The 16350-nt window shown below is 39.5% G+C and overlaps 1 protein-coding gene across 1 annotated transcript; it reads left to right on the forward strand.

Moving 5' to 3' along the window:
- Nucleotides 1-2869: 2869 nt before the first annotated feature.
- On the forward strand, nucleotides 2870-11366 carry LOC103719953 (serine hydroxymethyltransferase 7-like). Its single transcript, XM_008809442.4, has 4 exons — nucleotides 2870-4390; nucleotides 6539-6953; nucleotides 10612-10715; nucleotides 10875-11366. Exons 1-3 carry the CDS (start codon nucleotides 3335-3337, stop codon nucleotides 10635-10637), a joined length of 1497 nt encoding a protein of 498 aa, XP_008807664.2. The 5' UTR covers nucleotides 2870-3334; the 3' UTR covers nucleotides 10638-10715; nucleotides 10875-11366.
- Nucleotides 11367-16350: the final 4984 nt, after the last annotated feature.

Consider the following 16350-nt stretch of genomic DNA (forward strand, 5'->3'; position numbering starts at 1 on the left):
CCTGGCCAAACATGCATTTCATATGAGCCTTCTGGATTCTGTGTGGAATACCCAAAATATATCATGCTTGTGATACTCTTTAGCCTTTTGTAGAGAAATTCCCCTAGCAAAGACTGATAAACTCTATTTCCCCTTCCTATTCCTGCCTGACCCAATACTGTTCCTTCTAAGTATCGATTGGTGACAAACAGTCAGGAAGAAGACACTGTATGAAAATTCATTCATATATAACAAATCTAGTTTAATCTAAACTTTTAACCAGGAACAGAGAAAGAAGAGAAGTTGATCTATGTTGCACCAAGCATTGGGTGTCTATAGTGTTCATGCATCAAATTCAAGGGCTAGTGAATAAACCAACCAATCAGCATGACAGTAGGCAGCAATCCTGAATTGGTTTCCAAAGATTGTCAGCATTATGCAACGAATTCGTCACTCTTTACCAGAAAATTCATGAGAATAATATTCCAATACATCAATAACACTTACAGATAAATAATTCAATTCTTTTCAATCAAAAAATCTTGCTGGCCTAGGTTGCAACCACGCTTCCAGTATCTGGCAACGTATAGAACACTGTGGGCAAGTCCAAAAGGGGAAAAGATGTGGAGAGAATAAGATTTATATCAACAACGTTAGCATGATTCAGACATAGAATAAATCCAATGAGTCAAACTCCATCACATTATAAAACCATATTTACATGCGAAAGAAATGAATTTTAAATCTGAACATTCTTTCCAGCATTACCATACTGATTACATTTCCATCATGGGCTTCATTATTCAATGCAATGACTCCATAAGCCAATGGAAAAAGAAAAAATTGTATAACAGCCACAAGAAACAAAAAAAAAAAAAAAAATGGGGAAAAATCATTCATCCAACACAAGAGATACAACGCAAGCCACATCATGATCCGTTTATCTAACGATCACCATCTTGCAAAAAAATTCATCTTGCAACAAATTTAGAAGTTACAACCAGAAAACAATACAAATATTTCATTAGATTCATCCAAACAAACAGGTTTTGCCCGGGATCAAAATCACGCGCCGCAATTCCAAGAATAAATGATCTGAAACGATTCGAATGTTAGAGAGGGGGAATTAAAAGAAGCCATTTTATCACCTAAGATAAAGATGGAATTCTTCCGGTTAGGAGGTGGTGAAAGAGAATAAGCAGACGCGGGCAAGATCTTGAGAGGACGTAGCAGAGGAAACAGAAGAAGATGAGGAGGAAGAGGTAGTCCACCATCACGAACAAGGTGGTCGACCCGTGCCTCCGCTTCGCCTCCTTCCTCCTATTCTTCCCCTCCTCCTCCTTCCCCTCCATCGAAAAGCCTCTCCTCCGTCTCTTCTTCTCTCCTCTCCCTTCGCCGCTGCTGGTAGATCTGAAGCCTAGCGATCTCAGAATTCTCGATGGATGGGCCTTCTGTTAGTAAGAAGATATTCTGGGCTCCGCAACAAAATCAAGCCTATACTAGCCATGGGATGCTTATCGAACGGTCATAATAGAACAGAAAATATATGGGGTTCGATGGCTGTCACATATGAAAGATCGCTTGATCTTTCCTTGCCCCACCTTGTTCTCTTTATCTAGTTTTGTACTTCTGTCTTCTGCTTTCTTTGGTTAGGTGAGAGAGACAGGATGGAAGGGGCGTTGGCTCGATTAAATTTGAAGATCGGATGCCCACATTTGGATGTTACCAATGAAAGTGCTACTGATCCGCTGGTACCAAGGTAGCGCTGGAGTGACATATTCATACATGGGTATTGATCCCAGTGGAGGGAGCCCATGGGTCGAAAAGATATGCAGAAATTTGCGGCCTGCATCGAACAGTTTCTACCTGACTTGCTGCTGGTCCGGTGCAGATCTAAGTACTGAGAAAATTCGTCACAAATCTGGTCCGGATAAATATAATTTTTTTATAAATTTTATTTTAGAGGTTAAAAAATTGATTTGAATAAAAAATAATTTTTATAATTTTATCAGATTTGATCCATCCAATATATTTTCTCTATCTCTATCCATCTCTTGCTCTGTTCTGCATCGAGATAAGTACGAATAATGGCCTATTTGACCCATATTTGGCTTGTTGCCATCCCTATCTATATAGCTGAGTGGGCTAGAAACCATGCACAATTGATTAATATCCTTCCTTGCTAATTGATATATTTTTATGGGCATAGATCTTATGATAACTTGTAGGATTTTATCAAATTAAATCATATTGTTTGGATATTTCTTTTATATACGTCCGGTGGTTAAAATTAAGGTTAGAAAGTTTAGTAAAATAACGTCAGAAAAAAATGTAAGAGGACTTGCAAAGCATTGAAATATACATAAATATACTAAAACGTGAATCTGCTATCCAAAAGTACTTTATAAAGAATATACATATACGTCTAGTACTAGATGTGCATATGGTTGGTGGGGAATTGAACGGGGCTTGGGACAAAATAGTTAGAATATTTTGAAACTAGAGTATCCTTATGAAACTTTCCTCTTAGCATCTTCCCATTCGCCTACTCGCCTTCAAGCTTCCTTGGTGCCGAGATAGAGTAGCCACATAATAGAAGCTAGGAAAGAAATGTAACCTGGAGCTGTCCTCCTATTCGCGATATCTCATCCACGACGACTATCTTATCCACACGCGTACAGCATGGATACCGGTCCTGACTATCTTATTCACCCACAACTACTATCGAGCCTGTGCTCCGGCAAAGCGCATAAAAATTCGTATACGGACATCCCTGCCGTCTTCCTATACGAGACCCATGACACAACGCCCAACCATCCGCCAATCTCCTGATGAAACGTGGCAAAGGAGCCGTTCCTCGAAGCATTGTTCTTGACATTAACTTCGAAACGAAGAAAGAATTTATATTAAATATTAGGATGGTGACCTGATCCCTCCGATGAGAACAACGTGCTTCCACCGCCCCGACCCCGAATTCCCGTCCGGGTGCATAGCATTCCCCGCTCTCCGAATTCCTTTCCGCTACCGTTAAAAAATCCGGCAGTCGCCCAACCACGACGCTGCGGCCACCCCCTCTCACTCTCTCCCCCCTCTCCCTCCGATCTTTCCCCATTTCTAGTTTTCGGATCCACTTCTGGGCTCTCTCTCTCGCCCCCGCTCCCTCTACTATTCTTCCGGCCGCCGTTAATGGAATCGCCTCCTCGCCCTTTCTCCTATTTCCGCTACTGCTATTGCCGCTGTTTCCGCCGCTTCTGCCGCTCCTGCCGCTGCTTCTGTTGTTGCTACTGCTGCTCCTCCTCCCCCGCTGATTTCGAGGGCTAGGGTTAGGGTTTTGGATTCTTGATTTCTCCTCGGCATGGATCTCCACGCCTCCCAATCCGACCTCTCGCTAGGGTTCCACCGCCCCCACGGGGCTGCGCCGCCCTGCGGTCCGGTGGCCGATGATTCCGTCGTCCTCCAGATCGAACCCAGCCTCCGAGACCCCTCCGAGACCCCTCGGTCTATCCCCCTCCAGCTGCTGGACGAGCAGTCGGAGAATCTCGGTGACGTTTCCTCCGTCGGGGCCATCGATCCCGACGAGTCCGAAGACGAGCAGCGGGAGGAGGAATTCAGTATCTTGGGGTACCCGATGTGCTTCAAGAGGCATCGGAGGGGGGAGTCTTCGTCTTCTTGCTCGTCGACGTCGCTCCACCCTTCAAAGAGGGCTGCCGCGGGGCCGGACCTCGAGTCTCGGCGGGCCACCGTCCGGGCCTGGGGGGACCAGCCTCTCTCCGCTGCGGATCCAGACGTGTTTGAGATCATGGAGAAGGAGAGGATGCGGCAGGTCCGGGGGATCGAGCTCATCGCCTCGGAGAATTTCGTGTGCCGCGCCGTGCTTGAGGCTCTGGGCAGCCACCTAACCAACAAGTACTCCGAGGGGCTGCCCGGCGCTCGGTACTACTGTGGGAACCAGTATATTGATCAAATTGAGCGGCTTTGCTACGATCGTGCCCTAGCCGCCTTCAGCCTTGATCCGGAGAGCTGGGGTGTAAACGTCCAGCCATACTCATGTACCTCTGCTAACTTCGCGGTGTACACAGGGCTGTTGCTCCCGAAGGATCGAATCATGGGGTTGGATTCACCTTCAGGTGGGCATGTGAGCCATGGCTACTATACACCCAGTGGGAAGAAGATATCAGGGGCCTCGATATTCTTTGAGAGCTTGTCATATAAGGTGAATCCTCACACAGGGTATATTGACTATGATAAGCTTGAGGAGAGGGCGATGGATTACCGTCCGAAAATACTGATCTGTGGAGGGAGTTCTTACCCAAGGGAGTGGGACTATGGTCGGCTTAGGAAGATTGCGGATAAGTGTGGGGCGGTGTTGATGTGTGATATGGCTCATATTAGTGGGCTTGTGGCAGCCAAGGTGAATAATTTTCTCTGAAAAAATATTTTCTTCTTATATAATTTTCCGGTCGGTTCATTGCTTAGTGTTGTTTATTAGCTTAGATAAAGTTTTTGACTTTCATGTTAGCAGTATGCAATTTGCTCTATCTCTCTGTGCATATATATCGGGATAATTACCCTTTGTGTCATGAAATAAGGGTAAGCAGAATTTGTCTTCATGTGCATGCTAGTCTTAGATTTGATGGATATGGAGGCTTATGTTATGAGTTCTCAAATGTTTGCCTAGATATGCATGAAGCTTTGATACCTAATTTTAGCTTCAAACCTCTCGGTATAAAGCCTATATATGGGAAAAAGAGGATTCTGTATTACCATATTTTTTGTGCTTTCTGATGGAAGTCAGTAAAGACCAGTTGGAGTCCTCTTTTGTAATTTTTGGGTGTCTGTATGTGTAAGGTTTGCTCGACTTAAAAAATAAGGAATAAATGGACTATCAATGGAATTGACAGCATTGGCACTTTAAACATTAAATATCTGTAAGGAAAGGCAACAATCTAGAGTGAAAAATCATTAAGGAAGAGCCTAATTTGTCATGAGAGAAGGTATTCAATTTAAAGGTGTATAATTTCTGTGGAAAAGTAAAAAGTGTTGGGATGAAACGGTCTTTGGCAATGCTCTAGCTTAATTATGATGGAAACCTTTTGGGTATTCCATTGTGATCCAGTGCTAAGTGCATGATTGTCAGATGTCTAACATTTATAACTTTGTGAATCATAAGCTTGGATACTGACAGTAACAGTTATAAGTGTAGCAATGTAGTGTATCTTGCAAGGTTTATATGGATAATGTTGGTTAGATAAAGTATTAGGCCACAAAAGTGAAACAAAAGTTGGACAAAAAAACTGAAGACATGGATAAGCAATTTTGAAAATGAAAAGATAAAATCAGATCAGAATATTAAAACATGCAGTAAGACTTAGGACTCGTTTGGTTTGTGGGAAAATTTTTTTCTCACCAAAATATTTTTTCTGGAAAGCTGATTTCTGGGAATATGATGTCTGAAAAAATGATTTTGGCATGTTTGGTTGATCATGGGAAAGTGGTACATTTCAGTGTAGCTTAGTTTTGGTTGAGTATCTACTTTTTAGAAAGTTATGTGAAATATCTATTATACCCTTAATAAAGGGAAAGACCTTATCCATTGATTTTGATAGCTTAAGGGTAGTTTTGGAAAAAAAAGATCATAATTTTCAACCAGTGGAAAAGTGGTTTTTCTATGTTCCTTATAGATTTTTCTTTTTCATGAAATATGAAAATCTTATTCCATGGGAATGCTACTTTTCCATCTCTCTCTTTTGAAAACTTCAACCAAACAAGAGGTCTTTCTTTGTTTTCCCGCTGACCACATTTTCCCCTTTCTTTAACCAAACGAGTCCTTAGTCCATCAAAATCCTCGAAATATTTACATAGGTCATTATTGTACAATTTACAATATTCTTTTATATGCTGCAGTAAAACCTTGAAGATATGTGTTGTTTTATCCTTGTCAAATAGGCGAAAATAAAGTGGTAACATTTGTAGAAACATGACTCACAATGCAATGATTTGGTACCATTAATCTGTTGGCTGGGCTTACAGAAAACAGCATTTCCAGTTAAGCATCTCTTGAATGTGTTGATACTTATTTTTCGGTAGTCCTTTCCCATTTAACGATGTAACGAAGAGTGGAATGTTGCTGTTAGGTTTAGATATTTACCATTTTTAAGAATTAGGTAAACTTGATGACCGGATTCGGTGGGAACGAACTATCATTCATTCAAGGTACTGGAAAGAATTTAATCGTTTATCTTTTACTCTTTTTTTTACCATAGGTTGCAAGGTAATGGTTGCAAACTTTGGTTCCAATTTTTTCATCTGTTCATTATGAGAGCTTTTGGAATGTGCATTCTGTCTAAAATGAAGTTGTTAATATGCTGCCCATTATTAATTTTTGAAATGGCAATGGTTTTATTCCCTTTTTTTATTAGATAATTATTATTTTATTCATTGTTCATACTTTTTTTGGGCTAGAGTCTGCTTTGCTCAATGTATATCTCATTAGTATTGAATGGTGGAGAAAAAACTCAGTTTGTATATGCATACCATCATTATTAATTGTGTTTTGCAGGAATGCCTTAGCCCATTTGATTTTTGCGATATTGTTACATCCACAACTCACAAAAGCCTTCGAGGTCCTAGGGGTGGTATAATCTTTTTCAGAAAAGGAAGAAAGTTGAGGAAGCTGGGACAGCAGGGACTTTCCCTTGGTCAAACAGATGAAGCCGAGCAGTACGATTTTGAAGATAGGATAAATTTCTCTGTTTTCCCATCACTTCAGGGGGGACCTCACAATAACCATATAGCTGCTTTGGCTATAGCTTTAAAGCAAGTAGCTGCACCTGAGTATAAAGCATATATTCAACAGGTTAAGAAAAATGCTCAAGCATTAGCTTCTGCTTTGCTGAGAAGAAATTGCAGATTAGTCACTGGGGGTACAGACAATCATTTGCTACTTTGGGATCTAAGAACATTTGGGTTAACAGGTATTTAGAACTCTGGACAGTTTTTCTGCTTTTCTAGCATGGTACTGTTTGCTCGAGCATGTTAGCAAACTCCAAAGGGACCTTTTGTCCTGAATTTTGATATGTTAAATCGTATTTTGAAAAATTACAATGGCATGATTAGCTGAGTCTTTAAGTTCTCTCTTAGCAAATGGAGGAGAAGCAATGCATTCTTTAAATTACTAATCACATTGCAGTTTGTATTGATCTTCAGACCTTCCCCTTTTTATTGTGCCCTCTCACTGTCTTTGTGTTTTCTGTTTTTACCTTCAGGTGGCCATTTTTTTTCTTTACTACGTTTGTCTGGTTTATTCCGTATAAGTTATAAATGCTGAATAATTTTGCAATGATAAATTTTGAGAGTGTTCTACAAACTGTTACCCTGTATGCTAAAGAAAAAAGGGGAGGGTTGGAGGCCATAGGTACTTGCTTCTTTTTTATGATGTTGCTGGAAAGGCTGTTCACCTTTACTTCTTGTTTTAGGGCCTCTAACTAGAAGGTATACAAACTTGTTAAGGAAGGGTTGGTGGAATTCCTAAAATGCGGTGACATCTTTGTTGTTGTAACATCTTCCTGACAAGAAAGGGGAGTTGGAAATTTTATTTTGGTTAAGGTTTGGAATTGAACCTAGCTTATTCACTAAAGACTGCGTAACACCATCCTATGCTGCTGTTTTTCAAATGTTCACAATAGCTTCAAGCGGTTAGGTAATACAAAAGCTGAACCAGGTTAGCTACTTCCACTAATTCTTGAAATATAGATTCTTAAATATAAATAGTTATTTGATATAATCTAAGAAAAGTGTGAGGATTGTTTGATCATATCTGAAACTATGCGTTCCAATTATATGGTTGCTAACAACAGCCTTTCTTAAATTAATTTCTTAAGTTCTCTGTAATGATTCAGTCATAGAGAATGTCATGTGCTGCTTTATTTTTAACCATCATGTCTGGAGGATAGGTTTTGGTACTATGCAGTGTAATATGCAAGTAAGCATGTCGGATGCCTTTGGAAGATAAATTGCAGGTGGTGGGTAACGATTGCCCAAGCCTTACCAACATGGAAGGATTGTTAACATTTAGTGGAGCAGTAATCAACTGTAACCCAGTTAAGATTATGGTGACACAGATAATTGGAGCTTTTAACTGTAAGAGGTTAGGTTTCATGGATGTGAAATTTATCGATATAATTAACAGCACAAACATGGGACAATAGGAATGAGGTCTTATTGGAGGATTGCAGATATAGGAAAACCAAAGTTGGCAATATATTTGTTTCACCAATCAATATAAAAGTACAGGTTTGGTGAGATTGCAGGGCAAAATATTAGGACAGGTTTTGAGCTAGTTGTGGAATAGGAAGTGACGAGGTTTTGGAAGTGCTAGTATCTTGGATCTAAGCAGGTAACCCGCACTTCAAAGTTGAGGGAGGCGATGATGACAAAGTTTATGGGGGGGGGGGGGGGGGGAAGCAAAAGAGAGTCTGGCTTGACCCTGCAGATTTAAAGCATCATTTGGGAGGCCAGAGGGAGGAAAGAAGTTATTGGCCTATGGTTATTGTTAACTAGGAGGAAGACCATGGCCATTAAAGTCATCTATCGCGAGCAACAATCAGTGGCTACATTCTTGTATTTCAACTTCTGGTTTTTTTGGGCCTGCACTAAGAGTTTAACTTGCTGCTGAGTCCTTAATCATGACCATTGCCTTATATATCCATCGGGATAAAAGTGTAGACTTGGTTAGTTCATTTGTGTTCGATAAGGGCATAGCGGTCAAATAGCTTAGGCTACTCTGGCCGATAGACTATATAGTCTTGGCAGTCACCCAGGTGACAGACTTGGTACAAATTTACTTGATCATTCTTTGATTCAAGTAATTCATTTTCACTATTAGAGTTTTGAAATACATCAACACGTTTAACATTTTAACATGCCTTGAGGTATGCGTTGTGAACATAAACATAAAGTCTCCTTCAAGTTATATTGTAATTTGTTATGCTTTTACTAAATTTATAATAAATATAATAGAAGTTAATAACATATTATTGTTGTTGTTTTAGCTCGATGGTGGAGTTTGTCTAGCTTCCTTTGTCATTTGTCTTGCTAGATATGGAGTTGTGATTGTTGAATGAAAGATCTTTTTGCAGTTACTTGTTTAACACCTAAATTTAAGTTAATTTGTTGTTTTAACATTATAACGTCTAAAGTTTCTCAGTCCTTTCTTAGTATATATGTCACATAAGAAAAAGATTGCAAGGGAATACTTATACTGTATATATGTGTACATATACATACATACATATACATACATATATATATATATATATATATATGTATGTATATGTATGTATGTATATGTATATGTATGTATATGTATATGTGTGTGTATATATATATATGAATTATAGTTTTATGTATATACACATATATGTACATATGCGTGCTATGTGTTTTTCACCTATATTTATATGTAAAACTAATGTTACCCTTGGTACATATGCATTCATATATAGTACATGTTTATACATATATCTATATAATTTGATATTCTTGCATTTGCATATGTATGGATATATGAATCTTTGTGCGTACGTGTATATATATATATATATATATATATATATGAATGATGGTCCAGGTGAGGTTCGCCTTGGTGTTCAGAGGTCTATTTGTCACCTAGGCAACCACCTGTAAGAACTATGGATAAGGGTCTGTTAGTATTTAATCAATCTGCTAGAAACTTTACGGGTGTCTTGAGGGGGAAAACAAAATGTGGCTTGTCGTATACGGAATTACTTGGAAATGGTCTCATTATATGTTACTCCTGCATGTTTGATGGTGAGAAGAGGGAGTATTATTTCCTATGCCAATTTTAAGTGGGAAAGATAAGAATACTAATTTAAGATTAAGATCTTTGGGGCTTGCATGGAAGGCTAGCATCTTTCATCAAAGAAATTAAAACTGATGGTTGTTAGTTATGGTATAATAAATCACCTCTCCTGTCTTTTGGGTACTTGCATGTTGTTTAGAAAATTGTGACACCACAACCTTCTGGTGAGTCTTGAACATACCGGGTTAACTTGCACTCCATGGACCTAGCCCTGCCGTTTGATGAGGCTTGGCCTAGCATAATTGCTAGTGGATCGGGCATGGAATGAATAACGGTCTGTGAATTTTGATAGTGATTTTCCTACTATTGAGCCTAATAGCCCCATAAGGATATTATAACATATGATGCATATAACTAAATACTCATCATTAAATTACCAAGTACATTTAGAATATGAAAGTTTTTTGTTTGTGTTGTCCTCACAACCAAGATCAAGACTATTTCAACACAGAATATGTGGTCAGTTTGGGAGTTTTCAATTTTTGACCTTTTCCCATTATTTGCTTTTGCTTTGCGCCCCACTCATAACACAGACAAAAACAAATTAGGAAAATTAAGAAATTCTTGACTTCCAGAAATTTAATGATGTTCATTGCACAGTGTTGCACCACAGGCCACATCAGGATCCGCATTCTCTGAAGATCATTTTTTGTGTACGAAGCTTATTTTTCAAGCTATAAGTCATAATTTATGTAATGCACTCTGCAGAGAACTTAGGCATTTCTTCTTCCTAATTATCTTATCTTGGCCAGGTAAAAAGTTTGAAAAAGGTTTGTGAGGCTCTGTCACATGACACTAAATAAAACCCCATCTTTGGCGATAAATGGTGCCATCTCTCCTGCAGGAGTGAGAATAGGTAAGCTCTCATAAGTTTGTGTGTGTTTGTGTGCACATGCATGATGTATTTACTTTTGTGTGTGTGCATGCATGTGTGCGTGCATGTGCGAATATCAAATTTACAGTTGTCAGCCTGTTGGAAGATCAATAGCCACTAATTTGGTTTTGCTATCAAAAGGCACCCCTGCATGACTACAAGAGGTTGTCTAGAGGGGATTTTGAAATGATTGCTGAGTTTCTTGTGAGGGCTGCACAGATAGCAAGTAAACCGTGCAAAGAGAACATGGGAAGTTGCAAAAGGAGTTTCTCAAGGGTCTTCAGAGCAATAGAGATGTTATCGAGCTTCGTAACTGTGTTGCAGGCCTTCGCTTCACAGTTTGCCATGCCAGGTTCGGATGTGTAGGTGGAAGACAACCTGCTGATCATCCTTGCCTACATACATACATATATATAGTAAAAAGAGATGGTAACAGTCCTAAATTCCTTGCCACACCCCTTGTGCTTTCCTATATCATGGTAAATTTAGGCTCTTCATTATCGAATCTGTTTCATCAAATATGCATGTTGCCGTATAAATTTTGAAACCTGCCATATCGCCCTGTGCTCTCCTACATCAGTTTTATGTTATTTATCCAACTGAATGAAACGCTGCTTTCCATGCTGTGCCCTATACCCAGTGCCGGCCCGAGCGTTAGGCGACCGAGGCGGTCGCCTAAGGCCTCAGGCCAATGGAGGGCCTCCGGGAGGCGTGACCAAAAGGAAGCAAAGGCCCCATGTGAAAACAGGAACAGGAGCTCCCCCTTGATGGAAGGCTACGAGTCTTCCCCCTTGATGGAAGGGAGGTGGAGAGTTTCCTGGCCTGCAGAGAGGCAATTTGGAAGTTGGGGACAGTAGTTTTGTTTTGGGTGGGAGAGAGAGAGAGGAGGAGGAGGGATTTGGGTTGGCTTGATACACGCCCTGAAGCCACTCTTATCTTCATCCCTTCTCTTTTTTGGTTTTTAGTCTTGGTTTTCCTTCCCTCACATTACTCCTGATCCAGCTGGGCCATCGGGAAGAAAGATAGAGGGATTGGAGATGGACTTCTTGAGTTCTTGGAGGGTGGAGATTCTTTTAATTTTCTCCTCTGGGTTTCTTCTCCCCTCTTGGTGGTAGAGAGAGAAAAGGAGGGAGGGGGTTGAATGGCTGCTGTGCTGTGATGTTGCAGTTGCTGCTTGGGTACTCACTTGAAGGGGAGATGGTGGGACGGGACTTTATTAATTAGATGGAGTGAATTTCCCATAATGCCCCTACTTTCTCTTATAGAGAGGCTTCTTTCGGACAAATTCTTTTCTTTACCTTGACCATGAAGTGCCACGAGGATGACATGGTAAACAGTATTGCCCAGCATTTATCTCAATTATTTAATCAATTTTATGGCCCGGCAATTACATTTCTGTGTTTCCATTCAAAAATTATATTAAACTGAAAAAACTTTTTGCTACTTTTGTTAGATTCATGTATCTTGTTGAAATAGTATACTTGATAGCTATCTATTTTCATATTATTTTTTTAAATATTTTATCATTTATTAAACAAAAATTTATTATTAAAAAAAAAGGCCTCATTTCATTGGATTCGCCTTAGGCCCCCAAATATATCGGGCCGCCCCTGCCCTATACCTTCTGTAACAATATGAGATTGCTCCAACCTCGCTGTCAATTTTGTTCCAACCTGCATAGTATGGGTTGAAATTCTGGTCCAAGTTGCTATATGCTTACGTCCTTTTCCTATTGTGTGATCATGCCAAAGAAGCTATTTTTGTGCGGTCATGTTTTTTTTTTTTTTTGCCCCTTCAGTGAGCTGGGCTGTGTGATCTGGTGCAAAGTGTGGAAACAATGATATTTTTGCATGTTCGACCATGCAAACATTTATTGCAAGATCTTTTTATGGCGTTGCGGTAAACATCAGTTTTGTTGCCATGCATGCGGACTTTGGGTTTCTTGTGCTGTGATTACAAATAAGGTTACGCAATTATCGCTCTGATGGCTGCACGGGCTCCTAAGGTCACCAAGCTAGACCAAAAAACAGGGTCTGTTTTGGCTTAATTATACATCCTGTGCTTGTTTTGCACAGGTTTCATCCATAGGCTCTAGAAAAATATCTACTATCATTAAGGTTCGAAATTTCGACCACAATAGATTCAAATTTGATTGAAATATACAGTCTAGGGCTCCATTTAGGAAAGCGGCTCCATTTAGGAAAGCTTTAAGAGGGCTAAAAAGTACTAAAGCACTTTTAGATGAAATAGGGATGTTTGGTAAAATTTTCGAAAAGATATTTTAGCTTTTATAGAAAGCTAAAATATTTTTTTAAGAAAAGCTTCATTTTGGAGTTTTTCGGAAAAATACTTTTAGGTTCAGTCGAAAAGCTATTTTTTTAACTAAAACATCCGTGGTAAAATATAACAATTACACAAAATATTTTTTTAATAATTGTTTAACCAATTTTATCACCTAGAAAATTTGTTATATTATAAAAAAATTAAATATACGCTAATAATTATAATATTTTATATTTTTATTATTAGATTATATTATAATATTATATTATATTATAATTTAAATAATTTAATATTATATTAATTATTATGCTATAGTATATAATATTATATTATTATATGATAATAATATTATATTATATTGTAGTAATATTATACTATATCATATATTTATGTATTAATATATATTATATTTTATTATGCTCTGCTGTATTAATACTATGCAATGCTTTTATGATCATTTTGTTATACCAAAAGTACTTTCTCAAATTATTTACCAAACACATGTTAAAGTAGCACAACACATTAGAAATATAGTTAGCAAATAACAAATATCCTTTTATGAATCTCTACTTTCAAAAACCTATTGCCCATAGCTCTCCCAAACGGGAGCCTAAGTACCTCTCAAGCATCTTAATAGATTTTAGTTTGATTTCCACCAAAACTAACCAAATTGTTATTTTTATTTTTTTTGAAAATGTATAACACTTTCGAAAATTCTTGTAAATCTTCCCATCACTTTTTTTTTCCCCTTGGATGCAAAATCTCAATTCTTGGAAAACTACAGCCATAAGAATCAGTTTAACTAATATTTACAACAAAAAATAACTCCTTAACATATGCTGCATGCAGTATCGGAAACAGAACAGACATGGCAGTGCAATCTGAATGGTTGCTTCTCCTCCCAAAACAAAATCTGGGAAGCAATTGAACAGAGATTTATGATACGAACGGGCATCAGGCTTGATAGATGCCTCCGTCCTATAATATGTCTAGGTAACTAGCTTGGGAACCACATCCATGGCCATGACATATGATTGCCGAGCCCAGATTGCTGTATGCTATGATATGTCTCGGTAACTAAGGCGCCTGGCTTGGGAACCACAACCATGGTAACGATATATGATGCCAAGCATGCATTGCATCATGCATGAGACATCAAACATCTCGATGAATCTGAGATCCGACGCCCAAACTTTCGCAGCAGCAAATCGCATATATTCCTCATACATCGGACAAGCACCAATTCTGTAATTTTCTGAAACAGCCCACAAGGCAACCTGTCCATGCTGTTTTCATGTATACGAATGAAACGCGAGGGTGACTCGGTGACGGTTATTGGATGGATTCTGCAGATGTCAGATGGGGTTGGGGATTATCACCCACTGTTGAGAAACATTCGGGTCATGTTGGGTGATGAGATGGCTATCCAGACGAAGCATGTGTTCAGGGAGACAAATGGGGCTGCGGAGTGAGTGGCTTTCTTTATCACCAACCATTTAGGAGACCATCTATGGGTGAAAAAGGCGGAGGCGCCTAGTGCTCTCCGCAATATTCTGTTTTTTGACTTTCTTGGTTGTATTCGTACACATTATGTAAAATTCTTCTGTTTCAGTAAAAAAAATAAAATAAAATGAAATGCGAGTATTTAATAGAACAAGTTAATTTGGCCAAAATTTCATACCTTTCCTCGTTTGCAGTGAATCAGGATGATTACTTATATCTGAGACACCAGCAAAAGAAAAAAAAAGGAGTTAAGCAAATGGGTTACTCAGTGCCCCAAATCAAACTATAAAAGATTGGGAGAGAAAATTAATCTGAAACTTGAATTAAACGATGCTGCTTAATTAAGTACCAAGTAAGACTCTCAGAGCTTCCATGATGGTATCCTTAGGTATGGTTACAACAGGCTCCTGCAGATGTGGAGTTTCATAGCAAGAATCATAAAAAATGGTATTGAAGGCACATACATGAATATGGTAAATAAGCTTCTCAACTTTTCAAAATGCAGACATCAACACGCCACGAAATTTTTTTTGAAGTGGTTTTCGCTTTTCTCCTCGAAACCCCACTTCTTCAGCCTAATCTCTCCTTCAACCCCATCGCCCCCTTCTTCAGCCTAATCTCTCATTTAACCCTGTCGCCCCTACCCAACCACAGCTTCCCAAGCCTCGTCGGTCATCTCTCTGCCTGATGCCGAGCTATCCCTCATCCCTAGCCGCGTCGCTAGTTCGATCATCTCCACTTCCTTTTTCTCCCCTATTCCCTCGATTACCTCTCCGTCTGACATCAAACTCTTCTTTATCCTCAACCACATCACCAACCCCATCCCCCCTCCCTCATCGTCGGCCACATTGCCGGTCCTCATTATAGAAAAAAGAAAGCAAACCAAACATATTTTCTATTGTCAGAAGTCTGAAAAAAAAGAAATAAAATTCTTGCGTCCAATTTTTTTAAAAAGAAAAGTGTTAACCATGCCGGACGCAACTTAAGCTGGCTCCTTTCCATTTTATTAAATTTTTTTAGTAATTTTATATTTAATTATCAATTATTATATTCCTGACTCATGGTCTCGAAGGGCTTGGGCCCCTCATCCACCAGGCCGCAATGGCTACAAGCCATAAGCGCACTAGTAAACATTATAACATGCCTCTTCACCAATTCCATAAGCTTGAGCGCTTGCTTCCGCAACCCATCCAATGCTGTAGGCTCCAATTTCCATGAAACCACCTCCCATGTACCCATGCTCGAGAACATTAGATGACCATCCTTCTACACCCTGATCCTGAGTACACGTTCATTAGCGCATTCCGCACGAGGGTGGATGATCCAGTATAGTGCATGCTACATAAGCATGGATCATTTCAGGTTGCATCTTTCTCGTGAAAGAATGATTGATCTCAAAGCACTCAAAACTCTTTCATTCATCCACCTGCATAGATCCTGAAGTGACCATTGCACGATTGAACAGTGGGTTCGCACAACGAAAAGATAATCCTTCCATCGCATAAAGGTACAACCCCTATGGACCTGCTTATCCAGTTTTAGATTATACACTCGAAGAATGGTATTGTTTGGTCACCAAAGTGGTAGCGTGGCGGTAAGGGGGCTTGGACTCCATCCGAGTTGTCTCGGTTCGAAATGCATGGGTATCGATTAAATAATGGAACCACATGCCCCACGCCCAGATGGCTCTGTGTGGATATGCTTTCCTTCCATCAGTACTGAGATAGCGCTGGTGGTGACATACTCACATGTGGATGGCCCAGTGGGGTTTCCTACGGATTGGGGAGAGCACGCGGAAACTTGCAATCCGCATCGAACATTTCCTGGTGGA

This window comes from Phoenix dactylifera, chromosome 10, assembly GCF_009389715.1.
Source record: "Phoenix dactylifera cultivar Barhee BC4 chromosome 10, palm_55x_up_171113_PBpolish2nd_filt_p, whole genome shotgun sequence".
Taxonomy (NCBI): domain Eukaryota; kingdom Viridiplantae; phylum Streptophyta; class Magnoliopsida; order Arecales; family Arecaceae; genus Phoenix; species Phoenix dactylifera.